The 17,537-nt window shown below is 48.2% G+C and overlaps 1 protein-coding gene across 2 annotated transcripts in view; it reads right to left on the reverse strand.

Moving 5' to 3' along the window:
• ZC3H12D (zinc finger CCCH-type containing 12D) overlaps positions 1 to 16,892 on the reverse strand; it is a 31,314-nt gene extending 14,422 nt beyond the window's left edge. Inside the window, exons 1-2 of one of the 2 annotated variants that reach the window (XM_014559958.2) lie at positions 15,863 to 16,892; positions 7,413 to 7,784 (exon numbers count right to left, since the gene is read on the reverse strand). In XM_014559958.2, coding sequence (XP_014415444.2) covers positions 7,413 to 7,717 — 305 coding nt within the window. In that variant the 5' untranslated portion in view covers positions 7,718 to 7,784; positions 15,863 to 16,892. Of the gene's footprint in view, positions 1 to 7,412; positions 7,849 to 15,862 lie in introns of those variants that run through there. The other variant, XM_032485125.1, reaches the window with a different exon arrangement.
• Between the last annotated feature and the right edge of the window lie 645 nt (positions 16,893 to 17,537).

A 17,537-nucleotide genomic window follows, 5' to 3' on the forward strand; every position in this document is an offset into this window, starting at 1 on the left:
TCTTGGCTGCAGCAAAGTCTATTCTCAGTCAATTCTCAAGTAAACATATCATTGCCACAATTCTTTTAAAGTGTGTTTCTTGATTGCTCTTCTCTGTGACTACGTATCTGTTTTTAACTGTTCAAAAGCCAACTTTCTGTCCCTGAAGCCTTTGATGGGTATGTGATTTGGGGTAGGAGTGGGGGGGTGACATGATCTCAATCCCTGTAAGGGGACAAACTTCCAGTGACTGGACAGGACCACAGCCTGCAGTGCCCTGGCTTGGGGCATGTGGAAGGGAGGAGGTTGGAGGTTCAGAAGCTCAGGAAGAGAAGAGCTGAGGAATGGTGCCACCATCAGCTTCATGCAGCAAAAATTGTCTTCATGGCCTCTCTGACACAAGACACCAAGATGATGGACCCTCAGCCAAGAGTCTCCGAAAGACAGATAAGTACCACGAAGACCAGGGGAAGATGGAGGAAGCATATATCTGCCCATAGCACATCAGTGAAGCCAATATCTTTCCTCTCTCCTTAAGAAATGCCCTTTCTTCCAGCTTTAATTCCAGGCACAGGGAGGTTAGGGACTCATCTCTAGAACCCCTAAGCTGGTTTCTCTGGAATGGAGGATTTTGGTCTACTGTTTTGCACACACCCTACCTCAGCATCTCCTCATGAGCCTTCTGGTCTCTCTCTCTCTTTTGGGGGGGGGGGGGGTGAGGGGTAGGTAATTAGGTTTATTTATTTATTTATTTATTTATTTATTTATTTATTTATTTATTTATTTATTTTTAATAGAGGTGCTGGGAATTGAACCCAGGACCTTGTGCATACTAGGCAGGCACTCTACCACTGAGCTATACCCTACCCCCCCCCTTTTTTAAATTGAAGTGTAATTGATTTACAATGTTGTGTTAGTTTCAAGTGTACAACAAAGTAATTCAACAAAGTTATATTTTTATATATAAATATACATATATATAGTTTTTCAGACTCTTTTCCATAATAAATTTCTACAAGATATTGAGTATAGTTCCCTGTGCTCTACAGTAGGTCCTTATTGGTCATTTATTTTACATATACTAGTGTATATATGTTAATCCCAAACTCCTAATTTATTCCTGCCCTCTGCCTTTCTGGTCTCTTGAAATGCAAAGATTGTCTACCGTTCAACCCTTGCCATGTTTTTCCACCAACCTCAAAACCCCATCATGACTGCCCTATTTCTGGCCAGAAAGCCCTGGGCAATGGTAGGATCGATGCCACAAGCAGGGGCCACCTCCTCACCACAGGGCAGTCTGTCTCTAGGAGCCAGCAGAGCTCCCAGTCCGGCACTAAAGCTCAATGGTCACCTGGGGAGCGCACATCCCGCACACAGAGGGAAGTATGTAAGCCCAAGGACCCCGTCCCCTATGCTTCTCCCCCATTCACTCAGCATGGAGCGATGAACATCTCCGTCAGCAAGGTTCTGTGTTGGGGGCCTGGGGAGCAGTGAACGAGGCAGACCTCACCCTGGCCTCTTAGATCTCATTTTTAGTATTTGTAAAAAGTCCTGCATACCTGGTGACTTTGCACATGTGCCTAATTTAATCATCGCAAGGAGCCCTTGGGAAGCGACCTTAGTCCCATTTTATCCAAAACTAAAGCAAAGCAATGTGCCCAGCTCGCTGATCCAACAGCGAATCTCAGAGCCCAGTCTGTTGGGCTGCAACTCTTCCTCCCCATCTCCATTTTTCCCATTTAGTCCTGCCCTTCTCCAGTCTCTGCCCCTGGGATCCAGACAGCAGCTCCTTCGGAGCATAGATTACCAGCTGTTAAAATGCTCGAGCCTGGGGAGGGAACTTAGCGCTTATTAACAGGTAGCAAGCTGAGCGCCTGGCCCTGGGTAAAGGAAACAGGAGTGGGAGGTTTTGAATAAAGGGAGGTAGGAAGGGAAGTGGGGTGGCACCTGAGGCAAATTTTGCCTACATGACAAGTGTGGCAAACACAATTAGCGTGTACCCATTACAGTAACTGGCAGTCTAACTGGACACCAGTGCATCATTAAATGTTGCCCAAGAAGTCTCTGCAGATATTAGCAGCTCACAAAACAGTCCCATGTAGAGTGAGACAGTGGTTTTGGGGTGGGTGGGAAGGAAAAAATAAGCTGTGATTCCTTTGGGGTGTGAGATGTAAAATCATAACACTAATCGACCCTGTTTCTTATTTGGGGTTAAAATGCAAATACTCTGGATCTTGAGTTTATTGGCCTTTCACTGAGCTCTCCCTCCCAGCTCAGGTCAAGGTGAAGAAAGGGGTTGACCTCTGAGAGAGGGTGCTCCCTCATCTCATACAAGGAGAAATGGGTGTAGACCCTAAGAGTCCTTTCAGAGTCAGAGTCCATTCAGAGGCTCAAAAGCAGGTGTGACCCTACAGCCCAGAAGTGCACCCGCAACGGTAGCCCGTGGAGAAGGGCCTGATGCAGACCTCCCACTGTGAATCTGGCTCTCTCATCACTGACAATTCATTTCTCCAGAATATACTAGCTTCTGCTAAGAGTTTAAAAAGGTAAACAACAGTCCAAACAAAAAACCCTGTACACCCCAAATGAAGACATATTCAAATGAAACCCTTGCCGGGGCCGGTAAGAGGATGTGAAATCATCAGGTGGTTTTCCCCCAAGCTGAAGGGCCTTCAAGTCACTCCTTTCCTAAATTTGCCTACAGAGCGTACAACACTTGTGAGTACTTGTGGGTATTTGTGAGTTTGCCAGGCAAGAAAATGCTGGTGGGAGTTGACGGTGAGTATTAATGTTCTTCCCAAACACCATGGCACAGCTGGTAACATGCTTCAATGAAAGTTACCTTCTTTTCAAAACCTGCTGGACATTTTTCTTCAGGCTAAGCGTACAGCGACTCCAGCGTTCAGCTCACCTCTCTCTCTCTCATGTACGTACACACATGCACACACGCATGTATGCACCCCTTGAAGGAGTTGGAATTGTGCCTGGAAACCAGTCTGTGTGCCGCTGGTTAATTAGAGCCACCATTCAGTGCGCATGTGACTTTCTGAGGGTTCCTCACGGGCTGGCAGCAGCAAGAGAGGTGTCCTGGGACCCTGATGAAGGAGTGGGGCCAAGCGTGTCCTGTCTGCAGCGGGCACATCTGGGGCTTATGGTGCTGGGGGAGGGCTCTGGTCAGCACAGGTAGGTTCTGACCCCGGAATAATGACCTGTGGGGTCAGGGTCTCCCACCTTGAGACCAAAAATACATGGAAATTGCAGCCCAAAGATATATGGTGCTGGAGGAAACACAGGGCTTTGGAAAGAGCACTGAATCCAGGACCTGGCCCTTACTGCTCTGTGACCTTGGACAAGTTATTTACTCTCTTGGAATCTCTGCAGAAGAGAAATTCCTTTATAAGAAAAATGCATTTATTTCTTTCCTGCATGCATAAAATAATCACCCTGAATTCTAGAATGTTAATGATAAAAAGCCATTTTAGATTATAATTATTTAGTCCAATCTCTTAGTTGTATCAACAGGGCTCAAAAAGGTCAGGTGACTCACATGGAGGTCGTGCAGCGGGTAAACTGAGGAGCTAGAGCTGTAAGTCCCTTATGTAGACACCACATGTGGCTGTTGACACTTAAGTTCAAGTTAATTCAAAAGAAAGAAAATTTGAAATTCAGCTCCTCTGCCACACCAGCTACATTTCAGTGCTCGGTAGCCCCATGTAGTAAGTGGCCGGTGCAAGTAAAGAACTTGCCATCATCACAGGGAGTTCTATTGGGCAGCCTGAGGCTAGAGGTCAGAACGCAGATCTTCAGTCTCTAAGCCCCATGTTCTGTCCTCTGCTTCTGACCTCCCTGGTTTCCTTCATGAAATACAAGGGATTCGGCAAACCTACGGGGAAAGCATATGATCTGGCTTCTCAGGTCCCCATTTTATGCAACTTAGAAATCTCATTGAAGTTGAGCCACTACCTAGGAAATGATCAGTGATGCCACTGGTCTGCTTATGAGAGCCAAATGGACTCCTTGTGTGGTTACAATGAGGAGATGGAAGGTTTTTTTAATTTGGTGGTATGGTTCTATTTAAATATCTTAAACAGAAGGTGTTTCATAAAGCGGGCCAACTCTTGTGTGCTCCGAACAAATATATTACGACTTCTTTTAAAAAGCACATGGCCAGTGACCCTTGCTGCTGACCTCCAGAACGTGGCCACCCCAAGCCTCAGATGTATAGTGTGGCCACTATAAACAGCCTTGGGCTACACATTTTGAGGCCTTGGGAGAGGAGCCCATGGAAACTTCTACAGCAGTGGCATGGTCAGAGCACAAGGCCAGAGTCTGATAGAGTCGATGTCGACACTGGCCAAGCCCACCTAGGCCCTCCCTGTGCTTCTTCCTCTCTCCTTTCTCCACTGAGACAGTCAGAGGCAAGGACTAATGGCCCCTCTAACATTCTCTGTGTTAACAGAGGACACGTGGCTTAGAGCCTCCCATAAAGCATGACATTATCTATAATTGCTCATTTTTACATCAGTGGCTCTTTACATTTTGGGGATTACAGACCCTCTAAGTATCTACTGAAAGCTGTAGATCTTCTCCCCAGGAAACTACATATATGTACCTTGTGCTCCATTTTGTATATCATTTCAGGCCATTGCTGGCTTTGAAGCTGGAAGGGGCCAAAACCCAAGGAATGCAGGCAGCCCCACGAAGCTGGAGAAAGCAAGAAAACATAGCATCCTCTAGAGCTTCCAGATGGGAACACAGCTCTGCCAACACCTTGATTTTAGCCCAGAGAGACCTATGCCAAACTTCTGACCTCCAAAACTACAAGACAATAAACTTGTGTTGGTTTAAGTCACTATATTTGTGTGGTTATTTGTTACAGCAGCAATAGAAGCTAATACAGATTTTGGTCTTTAAGGATCCACTGAAACACAACTTCCCAAAGACGATTCTGGCCGAAGAGTCAAGCTGTTGTTCTCCGTGAGCAACGGCAGACGCTGCCCCAGGCTCCAGGGGACAGAGCACAGTCGGTAAGTCAGCCACAGGCACCCTAGACGATGCTACTGCCAACAGAAGACACACCTCTTGCCTGCTCGGGGCAGAAAGGACACACGTCCCAACCTGTCTTTTAAGCTCCTCCCCACTCCTTGCAGGACCAGACAGCACATGAAACAACATCATCTTCAAAATCAGAGAATGGCAATGTCTGCGACACTACAAAACCTCAGTGAAGGAGAATTTTCAGAAATCATGTTTCTGAGGTTAACTGACTTTTGAGGTCAACAGATAACAACTAGACAACACGCTGAGTTTCAACCATCCGTTCCCTCTAAGGATGCGCCCCACACTGGGCTCTATCCTTCACAACCGAGGACCTGGCAGAGCCTGGGGATCAGGGGTCCTGTTGAGGCTCTGGCGGGGGGACACAGGGGGCGTTATTGCAAGAGAAGGATCAGGTTTGGAGCTGCACATCAGACCCAAATCTCTCCCAGACGTGCCTTTGAACAAATCAAGTCCCACCCATCAGGTGGTGGTTGTGCAGTTTCTCTTGTTTTCCCTGGCTGATGGGATGCATGGGGCAGGAAAGGGGATGTCTATGTGTATGTGCATACATGTAATGTGCACACACATTTCATTCCTCAGAATAAGCCTGAGGGATGGATTCCCATTTGTAACCCACACCGATGGAGCATGAAGGGACTAAACTGTTTACAAATGTAGGAGGGGACTAATTGGATTTACACAGAACACATCATGGTCACGTGCAAATAGAGGATGTGGTTTAAACTTGAATTCCAAGCAGCAACAGAGACTTTCATCAAAAGAAAACCCTCCACCACCACCCTGTTGTAACTGTTCCTAAAAAATATCTGGTCCCCAAAGCCAGAATGCCTGTGCTTTCCTGTGGCACCTGCAGCAGCCTCTTTCCGCTACAGCCGTTCTGCTCTTTTGATCTGTGATCGCAGAGCCTATATCATCTAAGGGCTGGAAAGGTCTTCGACTTAAGCGATACCAGCTTACTTTAAATGTCAGCTGATATCTTTCTGTTGCTGCCCAGAAGGAGAGCTGCCTTGTCCAAACCAGACAGAGGCCAGATCCCTCACAGCCCCACTGACTTTCTTTCTATGACCCTCAGAACTTACTGGATTCCAAAATATCCCTTTAACTTCCCCAGAGATTTCAAATTAAGCAGGATTTCAGAGGCTCGCCTATCTGGTGTCTACATGGGAGCATGCGTGAGGATGCTTCAGAGACCCGAGGACCAGCTCCTCAGCCCCAGGGAGAAAACAGGACTCTACTCCCTGTTGATATAATGAAGCCCAGGGAGACATGGCTGGCTAAATCTTGAACAAACACTTGAAATAACTTGTCCTACACACCAAGCAGGGCATATAGGAACAGCCCCAGAGGCTGGGCCATCTTGAGTTAACTCTTCCAAATTTGTGTCCTATGGCACTCAATCCAGAGGGAGCCCAAATCCCCAGGGAAAACCATTCAACCTGTCAGCCAAAGGATGCCCTGTTGACACATTCTGTGCCAATAACACTGTTTTTCTCCATTCCCACCAGGGCTCAGCTTTCGGAAAGGGAAGTGCATCGATTAGCAGCTGTCAGTGACCGACTTCCTATGGCTCTGCCCTTTGCTGAGCTGTCGCTCAGCCAAATAGTAGAATAATGCATTTGTTTGGTCCAAGCCTCCTTTGTGCCCCACAGGGAGTGTGGGTGAGGCCACAGATTCTCTCAGCTGAACTTAGCCTGGCCAGGAACAGTAAGGAGGTGGGGTGTGGTACTCTCATCACCGAGACACACAAAGATGACAGTACACCAGTGTAACAGCTGCTGCTGCAGCTCAGAGCCACAGGCACACCTCCCGAACCAAGCTAGGGGACCACACCACCAGCGCCACTCACAACCCCCGGCAGAGGGCTTCCAACACAGTTCAAGGCATTTTCCCATCTGATTCTCATAACCTCGAGGGAAGTAAAGGAACTATCTCTTGGCCTGTATCACGAAAGAGGAAACTTGAGATACCTCAGCTTTCCCAGAGTCACGCAGCTGGTTAGGGAGGGACTCCAGACAAGATGCCACCTTCACCAAGGGCCAGCCCTGGCTCCTCTATCTCCTGGCGTCCTCAGAAGAGGGCTTGGCTTTGAGTTAACAGTGCCATTTGTTGAGCACTTACTCTGTCAGGCACCGCCCTAGGCATTGTCTGCAGCTCCAGTTCTTACAGCTGCTTTCTAGGGATGCTATAGACCAACATTACAGATGGAGAAAGGGAGGGTCAGAGAGGTTAACTGACTTACATAAGGCCACACAGCTGCTGAAGGATGGAACAGGGATTCCAAGCCCCATCTATTGGCCTCAAGCTCTTTGTACTAAACCACCGAGAAGAGGGCCAGTTCTCCCACCCTGTGGCTACCGGATGAAGAAAGCTACCTCATGGCCACGTTGCTGCCGTCGATCACGATGGGTCGCAAGGAACTGGCTGGGCCTCTGCTCCTCTCTTCTGGGTCCACTCCCAGCCCGCGCTGGGCAGAGGCGGGGGTCCCACAGGAGCCCCGGGGGACGAGCAGGGGTGCAGCGCCGGCCTCATGGGCGCTGGGGCGGCTGCCCGTCTGGATCAGCTCCTGCAGCATGTCGTTGACCAGGGCGTCCTCGCCCAGCTTGCCCAGCACTCTGACCACGTCCTCCCGGCCATAGCCCAGCTTCTGGAAGAACTCCATCTTGCTCTGGCGCTCCATGCTTGGCCAGCCACCCGGCGAGGGTCCTGCCGCCGGCTTCTTCCTGGTGGAGCCCCAACAGCATGAGCTAGAGAGAAAAGGCATCCATCAGGTGCTTTCTGGGCAGCCAGGCTGTGGGCTTACTGCGTGCAAATTATGTGTGCTCCCTCCCCGCCTTATCTGTCAGGAAATTATGTCGACGCCTGGCCCCCTGGGGATTTTCAGTTGCTCAGTGAGGTTGAGGAGCCACAGAAGCAACCACCTTGCTTTTACTAGTGCTTCTCCCAAGCCTTCTCCCCACTCACAGCCCCTCGGGGACCACTGGCCACAGGCACCCAGGGCAGCAGAGAGGGCCACGCAGCCCCCAGAGTCGTAGGTTGACACCCTAACTCCAGTCTCTCAGAATGCGACTGTATTCAGAGACGGGGCATTAAGGAGATGACTGAGTTAAAGTGAATATCAGTAGTGTGGGCCCTGGTGTCCTTATAAGAAGAGATTTGGACACAGATGGTTACAGGAGGGAAGACTATATGAAAACACGAGGGGAAAGGCCATCTACAAGCTAAGGAGAGAGGTCTCAGAAGAAACCAGTCCTGCCAACACCATAATCTCAGGCATCTAGTCACCAGAACTGTGAAGCAATAATAATAATAATAAATACAATATAATAAATTATATATACACACACACATTTATATATATGTCATCCCTCAGCATCCTGGGGAGGCAGGGAGATTGATTCCAGGACTCCTGCAGATACCGAACTCTGTGGATGCTCAAGTCTCATATAAAATGGCATAGTATTTGCACATAACCTACACACATCCACAGGTATACTTTAAAGCCTCTCTAGATTAATACAATGTAAGTGCTCTGCAGATAGTTGTAAATGCAACGTAAGACCATGTAAATAGCTGCCAGTGTAGCAAATTCAAGTTATGCTTTTTGAAAATTTCTGGAATTTTTTTTAAAATATTTTCAATCCACAATTGATTGAATTTGGGGATATGGAGGACCAATTGTATACACATTTTATATATATACACACACATACACATTTATATATATAAATGTATACACATTATTTATATATATATAAATGCCAAGTCTGTGGCATTTTATTGTGGCAGCTTCAGCAAATGAATACAGCGCTTCAGCTGAAACAAGGGAAAATGCCCCTGGTGAATTCTATTCCCAGAACACGATGCTCTGACCCAGTTCAGCTCTGTGCACTGGCCTGGCTTTCCCTAGTGATTAATTCAGATCATACTGAACCTCTAAAATGGAAGGTCCTAACCCAAATGTGACCCTTTCCATTCAGACATCACTGCCTGACCTACACCTTTGGGGCGAGGGTGGGGGGCAGGGGGGCTGCACCGCGACAGACGTTTGCCAAAAAAAGATGATTAAGCCAAAAGGAACACTCTGAACAGACTGGGTCCCTCTCTCTTTTCTACTGACGAAGACCTACATCTTTCAGAAAGCATTTTAAAATATAGAAATTACCGTGAAAATACATTTACTGTGAAAAAAAGAAACCATGTAGACAGATAAAGAATAAAAAGCTATGCTGTCTCCTTGCACATGCCCCAGTCCCGCCTGCCTCTCTCCTGCCTCCTTCTAGCACTTGTCCTACGCGTTTACCTGCAGGTCTGGAAGGTACACACATGTATTGTTTTAGGGAGGTTGTTTTTACGTAAATGTGTATCGTATTGTACATATTGTCCAGCAATTTGCTTTCCTTATTCAAAATGCATTTTGGAAATCTTTCCCTGACAGTTTATCTGTTCTGCTGCCTACTGTACCCCCAGCATTTAGAACGGTGCCTGGCACAGCTGACTCTCAACGCATATTTGTCGAATGAATGAATGAATGAAGAGTGGTCATATGCCAAATGATGGAAATTTAGATGGTCTTTGATTTTTCCCTGTTCCAACTCATGCTCAACACACACTGACGCACATCTGTCAATTCACCCTATCCGCTTCTCAGTGTTACAGGTTCTTCATCTTCAGTCCTAGTCTCCTATTGGAATCCTCTGCAATGTTCTCATCTCTCTTCTGGGTTCCCAGAGTGGCTTTCTCCTTTTTTTTTTTTTTTTTTTTTCATGGCCTCTCCTCGTAGTGCTGGAACTTGAAGAGAACTCACAATACCTGGGGCTGGCAGGTCAGGGGCATTTGTCAGCCAACCTCCTGGACAGAGATGCCTCTGCAGCAGCCACCACCTGTCAGCCCTCACCTGCCCAGTCCCCTGATGGCTAAAACGCTACAGCTGCCGCCCAGATCACCAGCAACCTCCTAACTGCCACACCCAACTGAATCTTCACATTCCTCGCCTTATGCAACCTCTCTGCTGCTGACGACTCTGTGGACCACTCCCTTACTTGTGACTTTAAATCAAAAAATTGGGGGCCACCTCCTTCTTGAAACTCTCTTCTCCCTCAGGTTGTGCAGCTTGGCCTGGATCTCCTCCTAAGCCTTTTCAGTCTTTCCTTAGCTTCTGCTGACTTGTTCAATGACAGGGTCCTGCCCAGGCCACCTTCCCTCCATCTCACACCCTCCACCAGCCCCTAGATCCGCGAGCCCACAGCTCACTTCCTGCTCAGACCTCCTGCAAAGCACCAGGCGCACACAGCTGTAAATCTGCAAGCTGAGTGCCACACACGCTGTTCAATAAAGTGTCGTGAGAACTCAGAACGCTGTCACTCACCAGACATTTGCTGAGTCCACTTCAGTGGTTCTCAAGGTGGGGTCCCTGGAAACCTGGTGGGGTAGGGGGGAGCCCAAAACCCTTTCAGGGAGTCTATAGGGTAAAAACCATTTCCATACTAATGCTAAGATGTAATTTGCTTTTTTTCACTCTGATTCTTACAAGTGTACCATGAAGTATTCCAGAGACTACATTTCATTGTGATACTGCAAAAGTTTGAATACAAAAGCAGATATGAGAGGACATCTGTCTTTCATTAAGCCAGATATTAAGAAATTTTCAAAAACGTAAATCAGTGCCAGTCCTCTTGCAGATTTTTTTGGATCTGGAAAATAGAGGGTTTTTTTTCATAAAAAGACATTATTTATATTAATATAATAGGTTTGTGATTTTAAAATAAATGAATATTTTAAAATTTCATAATTTCAGATTCTAATAAGATACAGAGCAATAGATAGATACAACCCACACAAATAAAATTTCTTTGGGGTCCTTAATAGTTTTTGAGAGTGAAAGAGGGTTCTGAAACCAAAACATATTTTCTTAAATTTAGAGCTTCTCAATAGGTATTTCTAGATAGATGATTCCATGTTGGTGGCCTATAAACGTGTCACCCAGGGCCCCAGGACAGAGGCCCGGTGTCTTTCCCTCCCTCAGCCCAGCCCTTCTCATGCCTGTCTCCTACTGCCCGCCGGCCCTACCCAAGCCTCAGTGTCCACCTTCTTCATCCCACACCCAGTGCACAGCAACGGCCTCTTAGGGGGTCCCCTCCTCAGTCCCGTCTGGCCCAGCCCCCATGTGTAGCCAGCACTGTATTTCTAGAACAAGCTGACCATGTCATCTCCTGCTTAGAAAGCCTCTGACCCCGTCCTGACTACAAGAAAGACACCAACTTCCTAAGCAAACGGCTGAGCTGTCAGGAGGCAGCGCTGACCCCTGTCCACCTCCCACCCACCACAGGTCCACCTAGCCCTTTCTCTAGAACCACGCTGAGTCTCTCCCAGCTCCCCAAGCATTCCAGAACGTTCTCATCACTGTGCTTCTGCATGTGATTTCCTCTCTACATGGAATGCTCTTTTTGGTTTGGCAAATGTCAGGCTTCAGCTCCAATGCACTCACAGTGGTCTCCCTGACTCCGCAGAGTGGATGAGTGGCTTGGGCATCTCATGTCCCAGGCACTTTGCTCAAACCTCTGTTATGACACATCAAATTGTCATTTATCTAGTTTTCAAACTGTGACTGGCTCTCTGACCTCTTTGCACCAGAATCATCAGCACCTGGCATAGTGCCTAGTGTATCCGAGGGGGTTAATAGCTTTTTCTTTAATAAATGTCTAAAGCTGAAATTATCTTCCCCCCTCAAATATTTTTTCTTGGGTTCCCATCTCATCGAATGGCATCCCCCAGAGCCCAAAGAAGAAATCTCAGTCACTTTGACTTGTCCCTTTCCCTCGCGTCTACATGCAGTTAGTCATTAATACTACTTCCTGGACATTTTCTGTAACCATGGTCTCTTTTACACTCACACCACCCATGCCCGAGTCTGTCCCTTCCTTCATTCGTCATTCATTCATTCATGTGACAGACACTGATCACCTTCTAGGCAGCAGGCACTGTGCTGGGGCCCAGTTCTAAAAAGACAAAATAATAACTCAGTCCAGTTTCATTTTGTTCACAAGCTATTCAGGAAAACAGACAGAAAGTGTGAACAATGAGCCAGATATCACGATGATGAGCAAATTAGAAAAATGTGCTTTCACAGCTCAGGCAAGGATGACTTCTCTTCCTCGGAGGGGAAAAGAAAGGTCAGGGAGGCCTCACAGAGCTGGACAACCAAGGACGAGCTGGACTTCCCCATCAGAGAAGGGCCACGTCCCCTCCACGGGGCACCCGCTCCCAGGTGGGCTGCCCGCCAAACTCCCACTCACAACAACCTTGGTCAAGTTGGGCCACTGACCCAAGACCTCCGTGTCTTCCCAAACATCAATGTCCCTCCATCCTACACAGAGTAGATGTCAAAACCCTCAGCATGAGAGGCAGGGCCCCTCATAGCCCGCCTGACCCCCCTCCACTCCAGCTGGCCACACGTCTCTAGTCCAGCCTCGCTTTCTCCTCCCTGACTGGTGACCAGTCCTTTTCTCTCAGAACGGTTGTTCCCTTGGGTGGGCATCTAGCTTTGGCCCAGGCTCTGTAGAGGAAGGGGACACTCATCCATCTGGCAGGCCAGCCTCACTCCAGAGGTTGCTCCCTGTCCCTGAAAGACCCTGGTCTCCTGGGCCCTCAGGCCTTCCTTCAGGGTTCCCTCTGCGGAGCACCTGCTCCTCCTCCCTCAGGCCTAACCCCACTGTCACATCCTCCGAGAAGCCCTCCCAATCCTGATGGTCCCTGCTACTCCCACCGCCACCTTCCCTGCTTATGCATGCACTGTAGCTCTTATTTTGGTTTGGAAGAAAGAGAAAGAAGGGAAGCTTGAGAGGAGGGGTGGGAGAAAGGAAAGGGCAGGGGGCAAAAATGAGACAGAAGGAAAGAGAAGAGAGACAGTACAGGCAACATGAACATAAACGTTAGTCTTCATGTTGTTTTTCATCGTTTCCATGTCACTTGCATGCAGAGACTTGAACTTCCCATTACCTCAGGCGGGTAGAAGGGGGAGATGAAAGTATTCCCTTCTCACAGATGAAGAAACTGAAGCTCAGAGTGGCACAGAGCAAAGGCTACACAGCTAGTAAATGTCAGAGATTGACCGTAAGGAGATGCCGCAAATAATGTGTTGCTTTGAGTTGTGTTCAAGACAGAGGCGACACCTTGTCTTTGCAGAAATGGAAAATATAACTGGGTCAGGTGACTTCTCTTTGGTCACCAAGTTAGAGCTACAAGGAGAGTTCATTTGGTTTGCAGCTATGTATTCTGGTATGACAGAAACATGAACCTTTTCAAAATGAAAGCACTTGGGGCTTTTACCTGGGGTGGGGGAGTGGGAGTGAGGCCCCACGCTTGGCAGCTCTCCTGAGAACCCTCAAGTTCCAACAGAGTGCCTTTTCCGAGGAGACTTGAAAATTGATGCGTGGGACAGAATTAACTGAAAGAATTCACCTACTTCAGAGGCTTTTTTCCCCCCTTGAGACTTTAAAATAACTTGGTTTCTGTTTAAAATTTCTAAATAAGGGAGAACACTGGGGTGGGAGTCTCAGTTCACAACCCCCCCCACTTCAGCCGTTACAGTCTACGAGCTGCAACACTGCAGGCAGCTACTTTTTCCTTTCTATTTTTAAGACCTGAAAGTATGAACAATTTCATTTTGGTTTTCTTCCTCAATCTTGACTGGAAGTCACAAACAGTACAGATGATTTAGTAACACTTTCAAAGTCTTTCCAAGTCTCCTGAGCTCTTACAGTGGTCAGCATGCCACGCTGGCCTGTGCTCCGCCATCCAGGCTGTGGAGGCGGGCTCGGGGCCCGACAGAGCAGCAGGAGAGGAAGGGAGGAGTTGGAGGGGAGTACCTCACAGGTGGAAAGATGGGGTCACATCAGATCTAGAGTCAGCCAATCTGGGGGGAAGGGCTCTGGGCCAAAAGTCTGTAACCTCTGGCTGGAAGAGCCCTTGAGGAAGAAAATAAAAGAGAAACAGAAGAATGAGACAATGAGGGGGGTCGGAGCCGTGGAGAACCAGCAGCTCCCACGGGCACTTGGTTTCATAGTTAGAAGGTGCCTCCTCGTACATCGTCTTCAGAAGTCCCAAGTCCCTGGGACGTGGAAAGGGCTACCTCCCTACTCATGCAGCAGGTGAGGAAACTGAGGGAAAGAGAGGTTTAGCCACCCAGGAGCCCACAGCTAATGGATGGGAGAGACTAGACCCCCAAGGGTGATAATTCCCCACAGAGGGTGCTGTCCAGGGCCGCTCAGGGGTCACAGAGCAGGGCCAGCTTGCACCAGCCCTGGAACGAGTGCACTCAGCACACGGCTCTGACCCCCAAGTCTCTGTCAGCTCTGGAGAAATCGACCCCATCCAGCCACCAGAAGTTGCCCACCATGGTGAGGAGAAAGTTCGAAGGGTCATGCACAAGTTTTCTGGTTCAGCTCAGACCTAGAGGCTCTCAGGGGAGTTGTCAGAGTTTGAGGAAGTTACAGCGAAGCAAAGACTTCAGCCCATGAGATTTGTGGTTTTGGCCTGGCCTTTTTTTTTTTTTATTCTAAGGGAATTATAATTTTTTTAAATTGTGTCAAAATACTCATAACATAAAATTTACCATTTTTAACTGTTCTTAAGGGTGCTGTTCAGGAGCATTAAACAACCGTTACCACCATCCATCTCCAGAGCATTTTCATCTTCCCAAAACGAAACTCTGTCGCCATCAGACTCCCCACCCCACCTCCCTCAGCCCCTGGTAGCCACAGTTCTACTTCGTGTGTTTGTGAATTTGCCTGCTCTAGGTACCTCATGTAAGTGGACCCACAGTATTTGTTCTTCTGTGACTGGCTTATCTCACTTCACATATGTCTTCAAGGTTCATCCATGTTGATACATGTGACAGAATTTCCTTCCTTTTTAAGGCTGAATAATACTCCATTGTGTGTATATGCCCCATTGTGTTTATCCATTCACCCGTCCATGGACCCTTGCGTTGCTGCCACCTTTTGGCTGTTGTGAATAATGTTGCTATGAGCATCCGTGCACTGGCCCAGCCTTTGTTTTCTCCTGGGAACTGGTCCCCTGCTCTGCTGAACTGCCGTAGGTTACTTCGGGGGTACACTCAAGTATTTACACCCTGGTTAATGCCACAGGGCAACTTTGAAGCAAAGTTTAAAATAAAACCCTCTACTCTATGCCACTCTCAACCTATTCACTGTCGGGTGTTGGCACTCGTGGCTTGACAACATCTGGCCCTGGAGAGGAGGTCATAATCTTGGGGGTCAGGGCGACCTCCAAGGAATTAGCCAAAGGAATTAGCCAACATTATATTCATTGCCATCAGATGAAGACTTATTTCAACGTCCTCATAGGCCTCCTCGAAGCCCACAGACCCATCCCCTAGAAGAGATGGTGTCTGGGGCTGCTGCCAAATGTTCCTGATCTGCCAGGAAACGAGACACCCACAAAACAATTTCTAGTCTAGAAGATGCTTTCAAGAGCATGGAGACAGGTTTCAAGTGGGCCTGAGAGTTTTATTCCTTCTGATTTTCATAAAATTAAAACAGCTTCTAAGACCACAGCAGGAGTTTTTACTTAAACTGAAGAGTCTCCTCTGATTACTCTTTCTCCTGCAAAAGCCCTCTTGCTCAAAAGCCCTTTTTCTCTCTGAGCCCTCAAAGTAATGTAAGGTGTGGGAGGTGGGATTGCTCAGGATACCTACTCATCCAAGAACTGCCCTCCATCCATCCCCTCCTCATCTGCTTTGCCTCTCTCCTCCCACCCCTGGACCCAAGTCTGACAGCATTTTGTGCCAGGGGACAGCACTCACCAGCCGGGTGTGTCGTGGGGCCCTTGCCGCGGACACCCTGCTCCCCGCAGCTGGCCAAGCCCCCAGCAGCTGTCACACGCTGTCCTCCCAGCCAGCCAGGTGTCCCGGGGAGCCACTTCGGGCCAAAGCTCCACTTCCTTTCGCCAGAGTCACATTCAGCTGCAAAGGTAGTTTTGCTTTGTGTTTAAAAAAAAAAAATGGAAAGGAAGAAAGCAATCAAATGAGGGAGGGAGCCTGAAGCCTGCGCCTCAGTATGAGTCACCGAATCAAAGTTCAACAACCACATGCAAAATGCACTCAGTGAGGACACAGGCTGGCCGCACGGGAGCCAGGAGACCACAAAGTGAAGAAGAGCATGAGCTCTCCAGGCGTGGGCACGTCCGTTACAAGTTCCCGCTTCTGCCACCAGCTGAGAAGAGCATCTGATCCTAGATTCTCCTTAGGAGGGTGGGTGCTGACAGCCATATAAACAAAACTGCATTAGGAGTTTGGAGTAGCAGACACATGCTATTGCATACACAATAGATGAACAACAAGGACCTACTGTAAAGCACAGGAAAGTATATTCAATTTCTTGTAATGAGCTATGAAAAGAATGTGAGAAAGAATAGATAGATATATGTATAACTGAATCACTTCACTGTACACCTGAAACTAACACTGCAAATCAACTACACTTGAATAAAAAATAAAATTAAAAAAAAAGCACCCTACAGTGTGCAGGAGCCAAGGTGGGCAGGACAGGGGGATGACAGACCCGGCCGCGGAGACACACTCCCCAGGAGCATGAGCATGTCCCTGCCATTACAAGGGTCCCAAGCAGGTCACACAGTTCTTCGGGCTGGAGGACCAGAGCACTGGCCTCTGTCAGGGGTCATGTGACCCTGGACTTCTCTCTGCACCCCTGCCTGGGGTGGGCAGCCGCTTCCCTCTCACTGTAGCAGGTGGAGCCTGACCCAGACCCAGTGATCACAGTTCTCCAGAGACCACAGAGAGCCACAGACACTGCGTTCTGTGGTCATTTCCTGCACTGGGGGATGCCCATCAAGGGTCAGAATAAGAGGAAAGAACACAAACCACATAGCAGCCCACCCTCCAGCAAATGACTATGTCTCTAAAGTGACTTGTCCAAGGACACACAGTCATAGCTGGACACGCTGGGTTTCGAGCCTCGGAGTTGGTGCTGAGGAAACAGGACAGTCACCAGTTACTGGTGTTTGCTGCTCTTCTTTCTTTATTTCGCATCGTATCCCACAGACGATCGGAGGCAGTCTGGAATATTAAAGCACAGAGAGCAGGGGGTTGTGGAAATACAAATTAAAAGTGCAATCAGAAAACATCAGAGAAAAAAAGAATGTTTTGCTAGAACCTGGATTAAAACAGTCGCTTCCTTGGAGCAGTAATCCCAGCTTCAAATTTTCTGGCACCAGGGATTTTCTAATACCAACTGCCATTCGTTCAGCCCCTCCCGGTATTTGGTGACCTCCCATCAGAGTGTCCTGGTGCCCACAACAGCTCTCTGGCACAGGAAATATTATTCCCATTTTTGAGATGAGGTAATTGGGGCTGGGGAAAGGTAATTAAACTGCCCAAGTTCACTCAGTAAGTAATTGAGTCAGGATTGAAACCCAGAGCCACCAGGCTCCATCATGCACGGTCACCCGTGGCCTCTCAG

Source organism: Camelus ferus, chromosome 8 (genome assembly GCF_009834535.1).
Source record: "Camelus ferus isolate YT-003-E chromosome 8, BCGSAC_Cfer_1.0, whole genome shotgun sequence".
NCBI lineage: Eukaryota > Metazoa > Chordata > Mammalia > Artiodactyla > Camelidae > Camelus > Camelus ferus.